Raw genomic sequence first — 17,529 nt, 5'->3', positions numbered from 1 at the left:
TAACAAAGTCTTAGCACACACAGTGTATAGTGCACAAGCCTGATTGTAATCTTTATTTTTTACTTTTCATTTTAGTTTACTCACATCTAAGATTACAATGGCACAGTCTACATCAAGGGGATTGACTGTCCAAGAAATTGAGGCGATTATTTTCAATAGTGATGAAGACAGTGACATTTCTTTGTCGGATGAAGAGTATATTCCACCAGCTAATGTATCAACTTCATCGTCCAGCGATTCCTCAGATGATGAAGAAGTAATGGATCCAGCAGAATGTGCAAGTAGAACATCTAAAACAAATGTTTTTTGGAACAGTACTGCTGTGGCTCATGCACGCACCCCATCACATAACATTATTAGAGTTCCTCAAGGAGCTGTCGGAATTTCCCAATTCATGTCCAAAAAAGATGTTTTCAGTAAATTTGTTTCAGATGATATTGCAGATGAGGTAGTTTTGTGTACGAATGTGGAAGGTAAACGTATTGCTTCGGAAAAAAAAAAACTTGGAAAAATTTAACTAAAGAGGAACTATATGCCTATATTGGCCTTACTCTTCTGGCAGGGTCGACTAAATCATATGATGTGCCAATCAGAGAGTTATTTCTGAACCCATTTGCAGATCCACATTACAAAGCCACTATGTCCATAGATAGATTTGAGGCTATTCGGAGATGCATTCGCTTTGATGAAAAGAGAACTCGGCCTGTGAGGTTGGCAACCGATAAATTAGCGCCTATTAGCTACATCTGGAATCTTTTTATCAAGAACTGTTACAAACTTTACAATTCTAGCGAATATGTGACAGTGGATGAACAACTTCTTGCCTTTAGGGGACGTTGCAAATTTATCCAATATATGCCCAGTAAGCCAGCTAAATATGGCATAAAAATTTTCTGGATGTGCGATTCAGCAACTTATTATGGGATGAATGGCATGATTTACTGTGGAAAAGAAGCTGACGCTCCAGTCCAGAAAGATCTATGTTCCAACATAGTGAAAACACTAGCTTTACCAATTTTCCATTCTGGAAAAAATATCACTATGGATAATTATTTTACTAATTTAGAACTGGCCAATTTTTTGCTTCAGAAACAACTAACACTTGTTGGTACAATGAGACCAAACCGCCGCGAAATTCCACCAATAATGAAGCACAATGCACAGCGACCAATCTACGAGAGTGTATTCGGTTTCTGCAATGAGGCAACAATGGTGTCCTATAAAGCCAAGAAAGAAAAATCTGTGATATTACTGAGCACAATGCATCACGATGAAAGTATTGACACCAATGACAGGAAACAAAAACCTGAAATTATACTTCATTATAATAAGACAAAAGGAGGTGTCGACAAGATGGACAAAATGATTACTGAATATTCATGTAAAAGGCATACTAAACGTTGGCCTGTTGCCCTTTTTTCCAATATCCTTGATGTGTCATCCCTCAATAGCTATATTGTTTATTGTCAAACTAATCCAGAATTCCATGCCAACAGGAAGGACAATAGACGTATATTTTTGACAGAACTTTGTTATGAACTTTTGATGCCTACTATGCTAGAGAGAAGCAGCACAAAATGCTTATCAAGGCAAATTACAGAGGCAATGATCCGATGTGGAATATGCTTTCAGGAACAGCCAGAGCAAAGAGAAAAAAAAAGAAAGCGCTGCTATATTTGTCCAGCAAAGAAAGAAAGAAAATCGGAGCGTTTCTGTTCTACTTGCGGACAAAATGTATGCAGGGAACATTCTGAAGAAAAAATAATATGCAAGAATTGTCGGGGGAATATGTAAAGTGGAAAATAAATATTCCTGCACCAAGTTTGCTACAGACTTTATGTAAAAACTTTTTATAAGAAAAAATGTATCCATCATAAAAAATTGTACTGAGTGAATATATTGGGCGTGCCCGTTTAGTTACATTTTTGTTGTTTTATGTACATAATTTTTTTTTGGAATTATACACATCTTAGGCTATGTTCCAAGTAGCGCTGGGGTTCACCAGAATGGGATCCATAATGGATCTGACCTCCTGGTAACTCCAGCTAAGGCTGATGGAATGCCGGGATTCCACCAGCCTTAGCTGAGGTCACCAGGAGGTCAGATCCATTACGGATCCCCTCCTGGTGGACCCCAGCGCTAGTGGGAATGCATCCTTACTTTGCAAATTTAAAATAAACTTTGAAAAGTATTTTTATTTGAGTTATTCCATGTTATTTGCACACAGGCCTAAAAGGCCCCAGGTACATGAATATGGGGTAGTCACAAAAAAAGCGTTGCTATACGAAATGCCTATAACATAAAAATATACGAACAACTGGAAATTACTAACAACTATATAGCTGAGGAATACCTAGAGTTTCAAAATTGTAACTAAAGTAGTTTCACAGAAAATAATAAAAAAGTAACCTGACAGGCCTGCGAGGCCCCAGGTACGCGTTCTACCAGCCTTAGCCGGGGTCACCAGGAGGTCAGATCCATTACGAAATCCCGTCCAGGCGGACCCCAGAGCTAGTGGGAATGCATGCTTACTTTCAAATAACTTTGAAAAAAAAATTTTCTTGAGTTATTCCATGTTATTTGAAAACAGGCCTCAAAGGCCCCAGGTACGTAATAGTGTAGATTTCTATGGTCACGCATTCTAGGGTTAAGGGCTCAAAGTGTCTCTTTGGAGTACAGAAGGTTCCCTTTTTGGGTTTTATTTTTTCCCCTTCTGCGGTGGAGATGGACCCAGTCAAGGTCCGAGCTATTCATGATTGGACTCAACCCACGTCAGTTAAGAGTCTTCAGAAGTTCTTGGGTTTTGCTAACTTCTACCGTCGTTTTATCGCTAATTTTTCTAGCGTTGTTAAACCTTTGACGGATATGACCAAGAAAGGTTCTGATGTTGCTAACTGGGCTCCTGCAGCCATGGAAGCTTTCCAAGAGTTGAAGCGCCGGTTTACTTCAGCGCCTGTTTTGTGCCAGCCTGATGTCTCACTTCCCTTTCAGGTTGAAGTGGATGCTTCTGAGATTTTGGCAGGGGCTGTTTTGTCGCAGAGAGGCCCTGGTTGCTCTGTAATGAGACCATGTGCTTTTTTCTCTAGGAAGTTTTCGCCTGCTGAGCGGAATTATGATGTTGGCAATCGGGAGTTGCTGGCCATGAAGTGGGCATTTGAGGAGTGGCGTCATTGGCTCGAGGGTGCTAAGCATCGTGTGGTGGTCTTGACTGATCACAAAAATCTAATGTATCTCGAGTCTGCTAAACGCCTGAATCCTAGACAGGCCCGTTGGTCATTGTTTTTCTCCCGTTTTGACTTTGTGGTCTCGTATTTACCAGGTTCAAAGAATGTGAAGGCTGATGCTCTTTCAAGGAGCTTTGTGCCTGACTCTCCTGGAGTCGCTGAACCAGTTGGTATTCTTAAAGAGGGAGTAATCTTGTCAGCCATTTCTCCGGATTTGCGACGTGTGTTGCGGAGATTTCAGGCTGGTAGACCTGACTCTTGTCCACTTGACAGACTGTTTGTTCCTGATAAGTGGACCAGCAGAGTCATTTCCGAGGTTCATTCCTCGGTGTTGGCAGGGCATCCGGGAATTTTTGGCACCAGAGATTTGGTGGCTAGGTCCTTTTGGTGGCCTTCCTTGTCACGGGATGTGCGGTCATTTGTGCAGTCCTGTGGGATTTGTGCTCGAGCTAAGCCTTGCTGTTCTCGTGCCAGCGGGTTGCTCTTGCCCTTGCCTGTCCCGAAGAGGCCTTGGACACACATTTCCATGGATTTCATTTCGGATCTTCCGGTGTCTCAGGGCATGTCTGTCATCTGGGTGGTATGTGATCGCTTTTCCAAGATGGTCCATTTGGTATCTTTGCCTAAGCTGTCTTCCTCTTCCGATCTGGTTCCTCTGTTCTTTCAGAATGTGGTTCGTTTACACGGCATTCCTGAGAATATCGTGTCTGACAGAGGATCCCAGTTTGTTTCCAGGTTCTGGCGATCCTTTTGTGCTAAGATGGGCATTGACTTGTCGTTTTCGTCTGCCTTTCATCCTCAGACTAATGGACAAACGGAGCGAACTAATCAGACTCTGGAGGCTTATTTGAGGTGTTTTGTTTCTGCAGATCAGGATGATTGGGTGACCTTCTTGCCGTTGGCGGAGTTTGCCCTTAATAATCGGGCTAGTTCCGCTACTTTGGTTTCGCCATTTTTTTGCAACTCTGGTTTCCATCCTCGTTTTTTCCTCAGGACATGTGGAGCCTTCTGACTGTCCTGGGGTAGATTCTGTGGTGGATAGGTTGCAGCAGATTTGGAATCATGTGGTGGACAACTTGAAGTTGTCACAGGAGAAGGCTCAGCGTTTTGCCAACCGCCGCCGCGGTGTGGGTCCCCGACTTCGTGTTGGGGATTTGGTATGGCTGTCTTCTCGATTTGTTCCTATGAAGGTCTCCTCTCCTAAATTTAAGCCTCGCTTCATCGGTCCTTACAAGATATTGGAAATCCTTAATCCTGTGTCCTTTCGCTTGGATCTTCCGGTGTCGTTTGCCATTCACAACGTGTTCCATAGGTCTTTGTTGCGGCGGTACGTTGTACCTGTGGTCCCTTCTGTTGAGCCTCCTGCTCCGGTGTTGGTTGAGGGCGAGTTGGAGTACGTGGTGGAGAAGATCTTGGATTCTCGTCTCTCCAGGCGGAGGCTTCAGTATCTGGTCAAGTGGAAGGGCTATGGTCAGGAGGATAATTCCTGGGTGGTTGCCTCTGATGTGCATGCGGCCGATTTAGTTCGCGCCTTTCACGCTGCTCATCCTGATCGCCCTGGTGGTCTTGGTGAGGGTTCGGTGACCCCTCCTTAAAGGGGGGGTACTGTTGTGAATTAGACTTTTTTGGCTCCCTCTTGTGGTCACTAGTGATATGACTCTGGGATTGTCTTTCCTCAGTTTGGCACCCACCTGGGTCGTTAGTCCAGGGGTGTTGCTATATGAACTCCCTGAATTCTCAGTCTGGTGCCTGGCATCGTTGTAATCAGTCCTTTCTGTTTGCTCCTGTCTGCTGGTCCTGGTTCGTGCAAAATTAAGCTAAGTCCTGCTTCCTTGTTTTTTGGTTATTTGTATTGCTCTTACTTTTTTGTCCAACTTGTACTAAATGTGATTCCTGATTTTGCTGGAAGCTCTAGGGGGCTGGTATTCTCCCCCCGGGCCGTTAGACGGTTCGGGGGTTCTTGAATATCCAGCGTGGAAATTTTGATAGGGTTTTTGCTGACCGTATAAGTCATCTTACTATATTCTGCTATTAGTCAGTGGGCCTCTCTTTGCTAAATACCTAGTTCATTCTTACGTTTGTCTTTTCTTCTTACCTCACCGTTATTATTTGTTGGGGGCTTGTATCCAACTTTTGGGGTCTTTTCTCTGGAGGCAAGAAAGGTCTATCTTTTCCCTTCTAGGGTTAGTTAGTTCTCCGGCTGGCGCGAGACGTCTAGAACCAACGTAGGCACGTTCCCCGGCTGCTGCTATTTGTGGTGCTAGGATTAGATATACGGTCAGCCCAGTTACCACTGCCCTATGAGCTGGTTTTTTGTGTTTGCAGACTTAGTATTTATTTCTGAGACCCTCTGCCATTGGGGTCATAACAGTAACCTGCATTTCGCAATGCAAACACTATGATCAAAATATAAAACATTTACGTATTGTGTTACTTTTCAGTGTCTGATGTCACTAGACGGTGATGCAGCTGATGTCATCAGTACCGCCGTGAACGCCAGCAGCGGGCCAGAAGTGGTGCAGAGGACACTAAAAAACGAAAATACATCTATTATGACAGATTGAATTTCCTTGTTACCATTATGGATCTACGTGCGTAAGTGCCTGCATGACCCCACGTTTTACACATGGCCTTACGGTCCAATATTAATATTTTTTCCTTATTTAACTTTGTGCTAAAAAACAAAACTGACTCTTACCTTACCGAACAGGAAACAACATCTGACTTCGAGGTCAACTTGGACCTTGTTGTTGAAGCTGAAGAAATGGCTGGACCTTCTTCTGCAACATCATCAGCAAACCAACCCCCACTACCAGCACGACCTCCTGCAGCACAGGAGGCCAATCAAGAAGACGAGGAACGTGGACATAGTAGTAGTCCTTCACTACCCCTGGATATTTCACCCGTGGCTGCAGCCATGGCACCCCGTGGCCGGTGCAGGAGGGAGCTTGCCACCACGGGAAGCAGGCACCAAGTAGACACTGGGGTTTTGGACTATCTATCATGCACTATGAACGATGACGGTGAGGAGGCATTTGCACGGATTCTTGCACGCTATCTGCGCACAATTCCGTGTGAGGTCAGGCTGCGGGCCATAGGTGCTATGCAAATTTTGATAGATGCATGCACCGAACCTAATACTCCTACCCCAGTGTTTTTGCACCTAGAAAGATGGCAGATGTCCAGCGACAACCACCTACAAATGCAATAAATACAAATCCAGGATGAGCAGCCAATAGTAGTCACTCAACCACATCCTACACGGATGCCATCACCACAGCCACATCAAGCCCTATACCAACACCGGCCACAACATGTGATTTTTCAAAATCAACCTGCAACTGCCCAATATGGCCACTTGAACATTCCCACTATAGGAGAGTGGTCACAACATGGGTATGCTCAACTTGGCCATTCTGGGGGTATACACAAATGGCCCACGCCAACCCACATGATTATGTAAATTCTTACCCAAATGCCCAGTACCATGTTCCACAACAGGGCCCTTCCTTGGTGGCTAATGCAGCCTCATCCACCTCTCAGGATCCCAATCTGGTTGGTCTGCAAATTATCCAAACCACTCATGCTGTCCTCCCGCCATCACCTCCACCTACATACCATAATTTGTAAAACAAAGTCTCATCATGACTAGACACTTATTTTTTTTTTAAATTGTTGTTGGACCTGTAATAGTGGCCAAAAATGCTACATGCTTTCATTATGGTTTTTTGGTGTGAACCAAACCTGTCTTGAGTAAAAAAAAGTTTATTCAATGTGTGTGGTTTCTGCTTTAACAAATATATGGAGGATGTGTTTAATTTCACAATGCGAACATTATTAGGTCAAAATATCACACACTTCAAACAGTAACATAAGTTTATTTTACAAAAAAAATCATAACATAGACACTGCAATGTCTTGAGATGGAATATATCCCTCTGGTGAAACAAAATAATTTGTAGACACATCCCGCACTTTAAGTCCAGAGGTCTGATGACGTGGATGATGTACATGTGTAGTAGCCATGCCATTTTTTCCATCGGCACCAATTATCACCATCATTTGCTATACAGTCATGGATTCTGGAGAAGTTGTGAAGTATCACACACACTTTAATAACCACATTCACATTTATTTCACTAACTTGAATGGCTGACTGTAGGACCCTCCATTTGGCACAGAGAATGCCTAACGCACACTCCACCAATCGTCGTGCGTGGGATAGGTGAAAATTAAATATTCTACTCCTGTGGTCCAGGGCTCTACGTGGATAGGGCCTCATGGCATTGTGGTGGCACTGCTTTCATAATAGACCCTGGTAGCTGACGTGGGGATGGGAGGTACAAGTCATTACTGCGCAGCTGCCGACCCATTATGGAAGAGATGAAGACTCTGGAGTCTCCAGTTCTTCCATAGGCCCCAATATCTATGAGTATAAACCTGTATGTGCTGTTGACCAGGGCCAACAGCACTAAGGAAAAACATTTTTGTAATTGAAATATTGGGATCCATCCAGGGATCCAATGCAGTTTGGAAACTGGCATGTTTCTTCAAAACTATGGGCAATCTGCAGCCAGTCTTCTTTTTTGGTCTCAGGCATTTCCGATTGATGCAGTTGGGACCATATTTCTGATCACGTAGAACGGACAATGCCTGACATGGTGGATTTCCCAATTAAGAAGTCAAGATGGAAATACCATATAGAAGAGCTGTTAGGGCTAGCGGAACGCACTGATTAAATATAGATGTTTTTATTGGTGCGTTCGCAGCCTGGGGTCCACCGTGCAGGAGGAACCTGCTGCTAGCAAATGACGGCACTATATGGCGGTTTACGCGAACTCTGTTACTTCACAGAGTCGCACGGAAACAAGACGCTGTGCCCTGTTAACCCCACAGGAGTTCACAGCTAACTGCCGAGCTGAAGGCAGTCTGTGGTCACGCAAACATACAATCTCCTCACCGGAGGAGCCGGTATTCTAGGGGCTTATTTCAGCCGGGGCCCTAAATCCACGCACACAATCTCCTCGCCGGAGGTGCCGGCATTCTAGGGGCTTATTTCAGCCGAGTCCCTGAACACACATAAATGTGACCACACTGGCGCATGCACATAACAGATTTGATACTAGCGCATGGCCGTGCGGCCATGCGAGCCTTATATAGCTGCAGCAAGTAAAAGACCTTCCTAGAAGGACCAATGAGAGACTGTCATACCTGAGCATGTGACCCTAGATCTCCACTGAGAGATCTTGCCCTGGGCATGCTCAGTGTGTGCAGAGCAGGACTTAGTCCTAGCACCTACAGGACCTTCCTGAAAGGACCAATGGACTTAGCTGCATTATCTGACCATGTGACCCTCGATCCCCACTGAGAGATCTTACTCAGGGCATGCTCAGAACAAGAAAAGCAGGACTTAGTCCCAGAAGCGTCTGCTCGCCGCTGCCCAGCACTGACTTCAATGGCAGAAGCAGGAAAAGGAGCAGCAACTCTTTGTACAGAGTGGGACTGAGCAAGACACTGGGACCGACGTCTCCGCTGAGCAGGCTCCACTGCGGCAGGAGAAGAATGGGAGACCGCAGCGGAGATGGCCCAAGATTCCCCCTGTGCAGAGGCGGGAACTCGACCCCTAACAAGAGCCCAGTGAATAGGAATCTAAAAAAAATGAATAGGACATATCCATGCATCATCTTAACAGTTTAGGAGATCATAAAATTTATGGACATTGCAAACTAAGCCCTGGCTCAACAAGTGACAACGCTATGCAATGCCTAGGGATCATTTATAAATTCCAAACAGCAGGGATTGTCAAAGGCAAAATGTGATTAATCCATTAAACTTGAAAAAGGGAACATACAATTCAAACAAAAGGGAACAAAAAAAAAATGGAACATAGAGTATGAATACATACCATAATGCAGTTAAAAGGCCCTCCTCTGCGGAAATACACTTGGGCATCTTGGTGTCCTTTAAGAATATCCCATCTTCCCATGTCAAATGTAGGCACGCTCATCCGACAATACCGGTAGAACTTGTCAGGATGGCTGTGTAGTGAAGCATACAGAAGGTGGAAATGCCCTTTAGTCAGCCATCACCTCAGAAGCAGATGTACCCACTTTCGTCTCTGCCTCCTCGGTTCCACTGTCACTGGGTAAGGCTCCCCAAAATGTTGGGACAAAACACAGTGTTAAAGAACCCGCTCAGTTGTGTTGAAAGTAAGCCCGCCTGTAGTGTTGAGCGATACCATCCGATACTTGAAAGTATCGGCCGATACCGGCAAAGTATCGGATCTAATCCGATACCGATACCCGATACCAATACAAGTCAATGGGACTCAAGTATCGGAAGGTATCCCTGACGGTTCCCAGGGTCTGAAGGAGAGGAAACTCTCCTTCAGGCCCTGGGAACCATATTAATGTGTAAAATAAAGAATTAAAATAAAAAATATTGATATACTCACCTCTCCGACGCAGCTTCTGATTGGTCGCGTGCCGCTCATCTAAGGCCCTGAACGCGCTCATTCTTAAGAAGGAAGGCTGCCGGAAAGAAGCAGGGCGCGTCCGAGGGTGAGTATATACCTAATAGGAATATACTCACCCTCGGCTTCTTTCCGGCAGCCTTCCTTCCTAAGAATGAGCGCGTTCAGGGTCTTAGATGACGTCACGGCTTGTGATTGGTCGTGGCCGCCCATGTGACTGCCACGCGACCAATCACAAGCCGTGACGTAATTCTCAGGTCCTAAATTCCTAGAATTAGGAATTTAGGACCTGAGGGATGACGTCACGGCTTCTGATTGGTCGCGTGGCGGTCACATGAGCGGCACGCGACCAATCAGAAGCCGTGACGTCATGGAAGGTACTGAACGCGCTCATTTTAAACAAAGCAGGCTGCCGGTTACCAGCGGTGATGTCCAGGCTGCGTCGGAGAGGTGAGTATATCAATATTTTTTATTTTAATTCTTTATTTTATACATTAATATGGTCCCGATACCGATTCCCGATACAACAAAAGTATCGGATCTCGGTATCGGAATTCCGATACGGCAAGTATCGGCCGATACCCGATACTTGCGGTATCGGAATGCCCAACACTACCCGTCTGACATGTTTGACACAAAGCAGCAATACCAAAATACCAGCATGGACTCTAATGCAAAGATGGGAGGGTGGAACTTGTTGAGGAACCAAGAAATAGGGTCCTTGATTAGGTTTTTATTCATTTCAGGCCATTTATCCATTTTATTTTGCAAGTCAGCGAGAAAGTTCAAGCCAAACGCATGACATACGGATGTCATACGGATAAATAGATGTGAGGAAATTGCATCATCACATTGCAAACGGATTACACACAGATGACCATATGGAGAACACTCATGCAACTCTCGGCCGAGAGACTCAAAACGATTTTTCATATGTTAAGTGTGACTTCTGCCTTAGTGTAGATATTGTTCGTCCACTTTTGTATATATTTTTCATCTCATTTTGAATTTGTATTAAAACTTGTATTTTTATATTACTATTCCCACAATGGACAGTGCTTATTCTTTGTTCGATTTTTTGGGTTAACACTGATCTATGAAAGATAAAAGCTGTCTTTGCAGGAGAAGGACAGCAGATAGAAAAAAACCTAAACAATTGTAAACATGCTTTTTTTCATGCTAACTTGAGCTATTCAATAACTTGAGACTATGGAGACTATGCCTTTACTGTGTTAACTTACACGTATAGGGACCATTTTTAATCAGAGGTTTGTTCAGATATCAATGTGCATGGGATGTTGCAGTGTCAGAATTACAAATACACTGTTTTAGTGCCTGTGAGGCAGTGACCGGTGTTATATGCGAGGGTCGCTATGTGTCCCCCAGGATGCGCACAGAAGCATATTGAGGCTGCACGATTACATTGCAGTCCCAGGCATAGCTGTGATTGCAGTGCAAAAAAAAAGTAAGTGTTGGTCTTAGGCAAGCAATTTGTCCAAGAAAGATTTAAGAAAACCAGTCATGAGCTTTTATTTTTGGAGCGGACTACAGGATGGTAGTGGGGCTGTCCGCTTCCTCCCGGCCAGGTCTTACAAGTGGCCTATGGACACTGGTTCATTGTAAAAGCCCTGCAGCAAAGGGTTGGGGGTGTCAGTCTTGGTTTGCAAACTGCAGAGCAGGTGGCTCTGCAAGGCTCAGACTGTGTGAAGCAACACGGAGCCAAGCAGAGCCAAAAGGCCTGGCACCCCTCAGCGTACAGTACATGGTGGTGCAGTGCAGTCGGCCATGGAAACAGGTCTCGGATATGGACTGTCTTGTTTCCCGGCTGCAATCCGGATGCTACCATTTGTTTTCTGTTTTGTGAATACACTGAACATTAAAGAGACTTTGCATTTGAACTTTCCTGTGATCACTGCCTGTCTGTCACACTGCACCAACCCCGCTGCACTACATGTCCAATACATTGCACCCAGGTTGTGAGTCAGGATACACACCACAATGGGTTCTTGCCACAACAACCATACATGTCAACATTTACAGCACTTTGGGCGCAATGCAGGGCTCAAAAGTTGTGCCCAAACCGCAGTTAGTGTTGACATGTATGGTTGTAGTGGAGAGAACCCATTTAACAATTGTGGTGTGTTTCCAGAGCAATTTGACTTTGTGAGAATAGATTTTGCTGTTTGTTTGTTTTTTGCACCATGTCACTTTTGGACAACCTCGAGTTACTAGTAAAATGGAAACCCTGAGAATTGACCCAAATACATGCACTATAAGGCTGAGGTTATTGTTCTAAGCATTTAATACTAAACATTCGTTATTTTTATAGGTTTGGTTTGTGGTGTTTGCATTGTGTTCCCTCTGCTTTATGTATTCAGTGTCCAATAAGAAAATCTGCAAAGTGCTAGTTGCATCATGAGTCCTGTTGTCATAATGTGTTAGTTTTTTAAAATTCTGCCTTTTCTGTATTCATTTACAGCTTTCAGGAGGTTGTGAATTCACTGTAGTCATACATGATTTTGCAGCATGCAACACTAATGAATTGACAGTGCGTCGGGGACAGACTGTGGAAATTCTCGAGAGACAACACGATAGATCGGAGTGGTGCCTAGTAAGGACAACTGACAAATCGCCAGCATCAGAAGGCTTAGTTCCTTGCAGTTCTCTCTGCATTGCTCACTCAAGGAGTAGCATGGAAATGGAAGGGATATTTAATCATAAAGGTAAATGGTTTGTTAAAAAGTTCACAGGTGTCAAAAATGCAAACATTTTCAATGGAGTACCGCAGTCTTTTTTCAGATTATAGACTATATGCTCTCATCACTAGATGTCTACAGTTGTAGCCAAAAGTTTTGAAACTGACAAATTGTAGTTTTCACAAACTTTGCTGCTTCAGTGTTTTGAGATTTTTTAGTCAGGTGTTTCTATGGCTATGTAAGTACAATTATAATAATAATATGTGTCAACTTTTATTGACAAATACATCAAGCTTATGCAAAGACTCATTATCTACCAAAAGGACCCTTATTTTTCAAGACCTCTGCAATTCGCACTGGCATGCTGGATGTCCGCTTCTCAGACAAGAATTGGTTGCCATCAGTCAAGATTTGTTTTTGTTTGTAACCAAAATTTGTCAGTCTCAAAACTCTTGACCGTGACTATACATTGACCATTATTAGGCTGAGGTCACACTGGCAACTTAAACGGATGAGTGCAATACGATAAAAAAAAAAATCGCACTGCACTGGTACCAATGTTAATCTATGGGGCAGCTCCCAGCAGCCGATTTTGTGATGGCCGTTTTCTTCGGGCTGAGAAAATTGCAGCATGCTGCGATTTTCACCGATTATCGGATCGGACTCGCCAATGCAATTCTATGGGTGCGATGAAAAATTGGATTCCAAACAGACCACAAGTGTGACTTGCGAGAAATACGCACCGATGTTCTATAGAAAAGCCGGCAATTCAGTGCGGTGTACAGTAAAATCACACTGACAGGTTAAAATAGAATAGATACAATAAATGTCTACACATAGTATAGGTATATATATACATATTGTGGCATAGCGACTGGTCATGTGATTAATGGGCGGTATGTATCAAAGAGGTGGGTGGCCCTGTAATGGAAGCCTGGCTATGTTTTGCTCAAGCAGATCTACTGCTGAGGGATTTGTTTACATTGGGAAGGCTTCCAGGTGATTGGAGAGATGGGTGGGTCCAGTCACCTACAAACCCACCCAAAGAGGCGTGTTTGAACACCTAAGATGGTTTTGTGTTGAAGGACCTGTGGTGATGTCACGCTCCCCTGACTGGCCATGTGACAGGTACCTGGGTGTGGTTACACCTATGTAAAGGAGGTGTGTGTAGCACATGGTGTGAGTGTTTGGGAGTCTGTCAGGGTGGACACACTTCTTCCATGTGTCCTGGCTGGACACTGCAGAGTGGCCTGTGTGTTGGACGGTTCCACGTGGGGACAGACGTCCTGAACAGCACACAGAGACCATATTTAGGCTGGAGAGCCTACGTGCTGGACATAGCACAGTCTGTGCGCCAACAGACCTGAGAGAGCGGAGCTCTACTATGGACATGGAGGATTCATCTGTTTGATGTAAGACTGGTTACCTGTTGTTCCTGTTGCTATGTGGTTTATGGAGCAATAAACCCTGTGAACGTTTAATGGAACGTGTCTCCTGAGTGTCACCCGCCACACCTGAGCGAGTACAATCCTTACAATACATATATACACATATATATTTATATATATATATATATATATATATATATATATATATATATATATGTCATTGACACACACGCACATTATATATATATATATATATATATATATATATATATATATATATATATATATATATATACACTCACCGGCCACTTTATTAGGTACACCATGCTAGTAACGGGTTGGACCCCCTTTTGCCTTCAGAACTGCCTCAATTCTTCGTGGCATAGATTCCACAAGGTGCTGGAAGCATTCCTCGGAGATTTTGGTCCATATTGACATGATGGCATCACACAGTTGCCGCAGATTTGTCGGCTGCACATCCCAAAGATGCTCCATACAAGGCAGGATGGATCCATGCTTTCATGTTGTTTACGCCAAATTCTGACCCTACCATCCGAATGTCGCAGCAGAAATCGAGACTCATCAGACCAAGCAACGTTTTTCCAATCTTCTACTGTCCAATTTCGATGAGCTTGTACAAATTGTAGCCTCAGTTTCCTGTTCTTAGCTGAAAGGAGTGGTACCCGGTGTGGTCTTCTGCTGCTGTAGCCCATCTGCCTCAAAGTTCGACGCACTGTGCGTTCAGAGATGCTCTTAGGCCTACCTTGGTTGTAACGGGTGGCGATTTGAGTCACTGTTGCCTTTCTATCAGCTCGAACCAGTCTGCCCATTCTCCTCTGACCTCTGGCATCAACAAGGCATTTCCGCCCACAGAACTGCCGCTCACTGGATTTTTTTTCTTTTTCGGACCATTCTCTGTAAACCCTAGAGATGGTTGTGCGTGAAAATCCCAGTAGATCAGCAGTTTCTGAAATACTCAGACCAGCCCTTCTGGCACCAACAACCATGCCACGTTCAAAGGCACTCAAATCACCTTTCTTCCCCATACTGATGCTCGGTTTGAACTGCAGGAGATTGTCTTGACCATGTCTACATGCCTAAATGCACTGAGTTGCCGCCATGTGATCGGCTGATTAGAAATTAAGTGTTAACAAGAAGTTGGACAGGTGTACCTAATAAAGTGGCCGGTGAGTGTATATATATATATATATATATATATATATATATATATATATATATATATATATATATATATATAATACAGAGCTAGATAGCAGAAAAGCCGGTAATTCAATTGCCGGCTTTTGCTAAGTCCTTACCGGACCCGACAGGATAGGAGACATGGTTTACATACAGTAAACCATTTCATATCCGTTATATTTTTACATACCCCTGACTAATAATGTTAGTAGTTTGTGTGTGCAAAATTTTGGAGCTCTAGGTGTTAAAATAAAGGGTTAAATCACGGAAAAAACTGTCGTGGACTCCTGTTGTGAACTGTAAAGCACACTGCATGTGTGCAACAGAGACAAAAAAACAGACACTTATCTTAGCTGAATTGACAGCAGGGCATGAGGAGCCAGAGAGAGATGCAATCCCTCCAAGAACAATGGACAACTGGCAGGGACTCATGGATCCTGCACACCTAAATACCTAATAGAGCTGCAATCAGCAGAAACACCTGCCAAGGATTACAACCCAGAGACAACTGCACTACTATCAACAACCACTGGAGGGAGCCCAAGAGCAGAATTCACAACAGACTCCCGCGCAATTTTCTCCGCCAGAGTGGAAAAGCCAGTGACCGTGGGCAGATATTAATAGCCTAGAGAGGGACCATGGTTATTGCCCCCTCCCTGGCTAAAAACATCTGCCCCCAGCCACCCCAGAAAAGGCACATCTGTAAGATGTGCCTATTCTGGTGCTTAGCGACTCTCTTCCCACTCCCGAGTAGCGGTGGGATATGGGGTAATAAGGGGTTTTAATGTCACCTTGCTAATGTAAGGTGACATTAAGCCAGGCTAATAATGGAGAGATGTCAATAAGACACCTATCCATTAATATCCCAATAGTAATAAAGGGTTAAAAATACACACACATTATGAATAAAGTATTTTAATGAAATAAATAAACACATGGGGTTTTAATATCTTTATTGTACGCTCAATCCAAATGACGACTCTGGTCTTCTGAGAAAAAAAACCCCAACAATATCCCATACCTGTTTGCCGTACAGTCATGTCCCACGATGTAAATCTATCTGAAGGGGATAATTAAATTTACAAGCAGGAGTCTGCTAATGCAGCCGCCCCTGGCTTTAAAAACTGGGGAATGAATGGAATGCAGCTACAGTTCATATAAGTTTATGCCACCAGGGGGCGCATCACCGCAAGTCAACGAAGCTGCATTCCATTCATTCCCCAGTTTTTACAGCAAGGGGCGGCTGCATTAGCCGGCTCCTGGCTGTAACTGTATTAAACCCCTTCAGATGGTTTTACATCGTGGGACATGACTGTACAACATACAGGAATGGGATATTGTTGCTTTTTTATTTTGCTTTTTTTTTCAGAAGACCAGGGTCGTCGTTTGGATTGAGCGTACAATAAAGATATTAAAACCCCATGTGTTTATTTATTTCATTAAAATACTTTATTCATAATGTGTGTGTGCATTTTTAACCCTTTACTACTATTGGATTAATAATGGATAGATGTCTTATTGACATTAACCCCTTATTACCCCATATTCCACCGCTACTCGGGAGTGGGAAGAGCAGGGCCGTATTTGCCACTAGGCACTGGAGGGCACGTGCCTAGGGCGGGGCAATGCTGGGGGCAGCACCTGATCAAGGTTTTTTTTTATTATTTAAGTCCTGGGTCACCGCCCACCCCCCAGCCCCCCCGGTCGCCCGCCCGCCTGCCGCCGACCCACCCGCCTTGTAGATGTCATACTCACCCTGCCCCAGCAATGCCTGGTCTCAGCAGCTGCAGCTCGTCCTGAGTGAGTGGTCACGTGGTACCGCTCATTAAGGTAATGAATATAGGCATATTCATGACCTTAATGAGCGGTACCACATGACCGCTCATGCAGGAAGAAGGTGCTGCACCGGGAGTCGGGACAGAGATAAAGGGATGTTCAGCACGCCCGCAGTGTGTGGGAAAGGTGAGTATGAGGGACGGGGGATGAAGGAGAACGGTAAGCCAAGCCATGCAAGATGGGAGCAGGAGCGGGAGCAGGGGGGGTGAGAGATGAGCCATGCATACGGGGGGGAATATGAGCCATGCATACAGGGGGGGATATGAGCCATGCATACGGGGGGGAATATGAGCCATGCATACAGGATGGGGAGGAATATGAGCGATGCATACGGGGGGGGAATATGAGCCATGCATACGGGGGGGGAATATGAGCCATGCATACAGGAGGGGGGAATATGAGCCACGCATACAGGATGGGGGAATATGAGCCATGCATACAGGAGGGGGGAATATGAGCCATGCATACAGTGGGGGAATATAAGCCATGAATACAGGTGGGGGGAATATGAGCCATGCATATGGGATGGGAGGGAGATGAGCCATGCATACAGGAGGGGGGAATATGAGCCGTGCATACAGGAGGGGGGGAATATAAGCCATGCATACAGGAGGGGGGGAATATGAGCCATGCATATGGGATGGGAGGGAGATGAGCCATGCATACAGGAAGGGGGGATATAAGCCGTGCATACAGGATGGGGGGGAGATGAG

At 44.6% G+C, this 17,529-nt stretch overlaps 1 protein-coding gene across 1 annotated transcript in view; it reads left to right on the top strand.

The window, feature by feature from the left end:
* The window catches only part of TRIO (trio Rho guanine nucleotide exchange factor), a 3,555,343-nt gene that overhangs the window by 2,212,448 nt on the left and 1,325,366 nt on the right, over positions 1-17,529 (top strand). Inside the window, 1 exon segment of the mRNA XM_077269474.1 lies at positions 12,176-12,419. Coding sequence (XP_077125589.1) covers positions 12,176-12,419 — 244 coding nt within the window.

This window comes from Ranitomeya variabilis, chromosome 6, assembly GCF_051348905.1.
Source record: "Ranitomeya variabilis isolate aRanVar5 chromosome 6, aRanVar5.hap1, whole genome shotgun sequence".
NCBI lineage: Eukaryota > Metazoa > Chordata > Amphibia > Anura > Dendrobatidae > Ranitomeya > Ranitomeya variabilis.
Note: the sequence above shows the minus strand (reverse complement) of the source record. Positions and strands in the feature narration are given on the sequence as shown.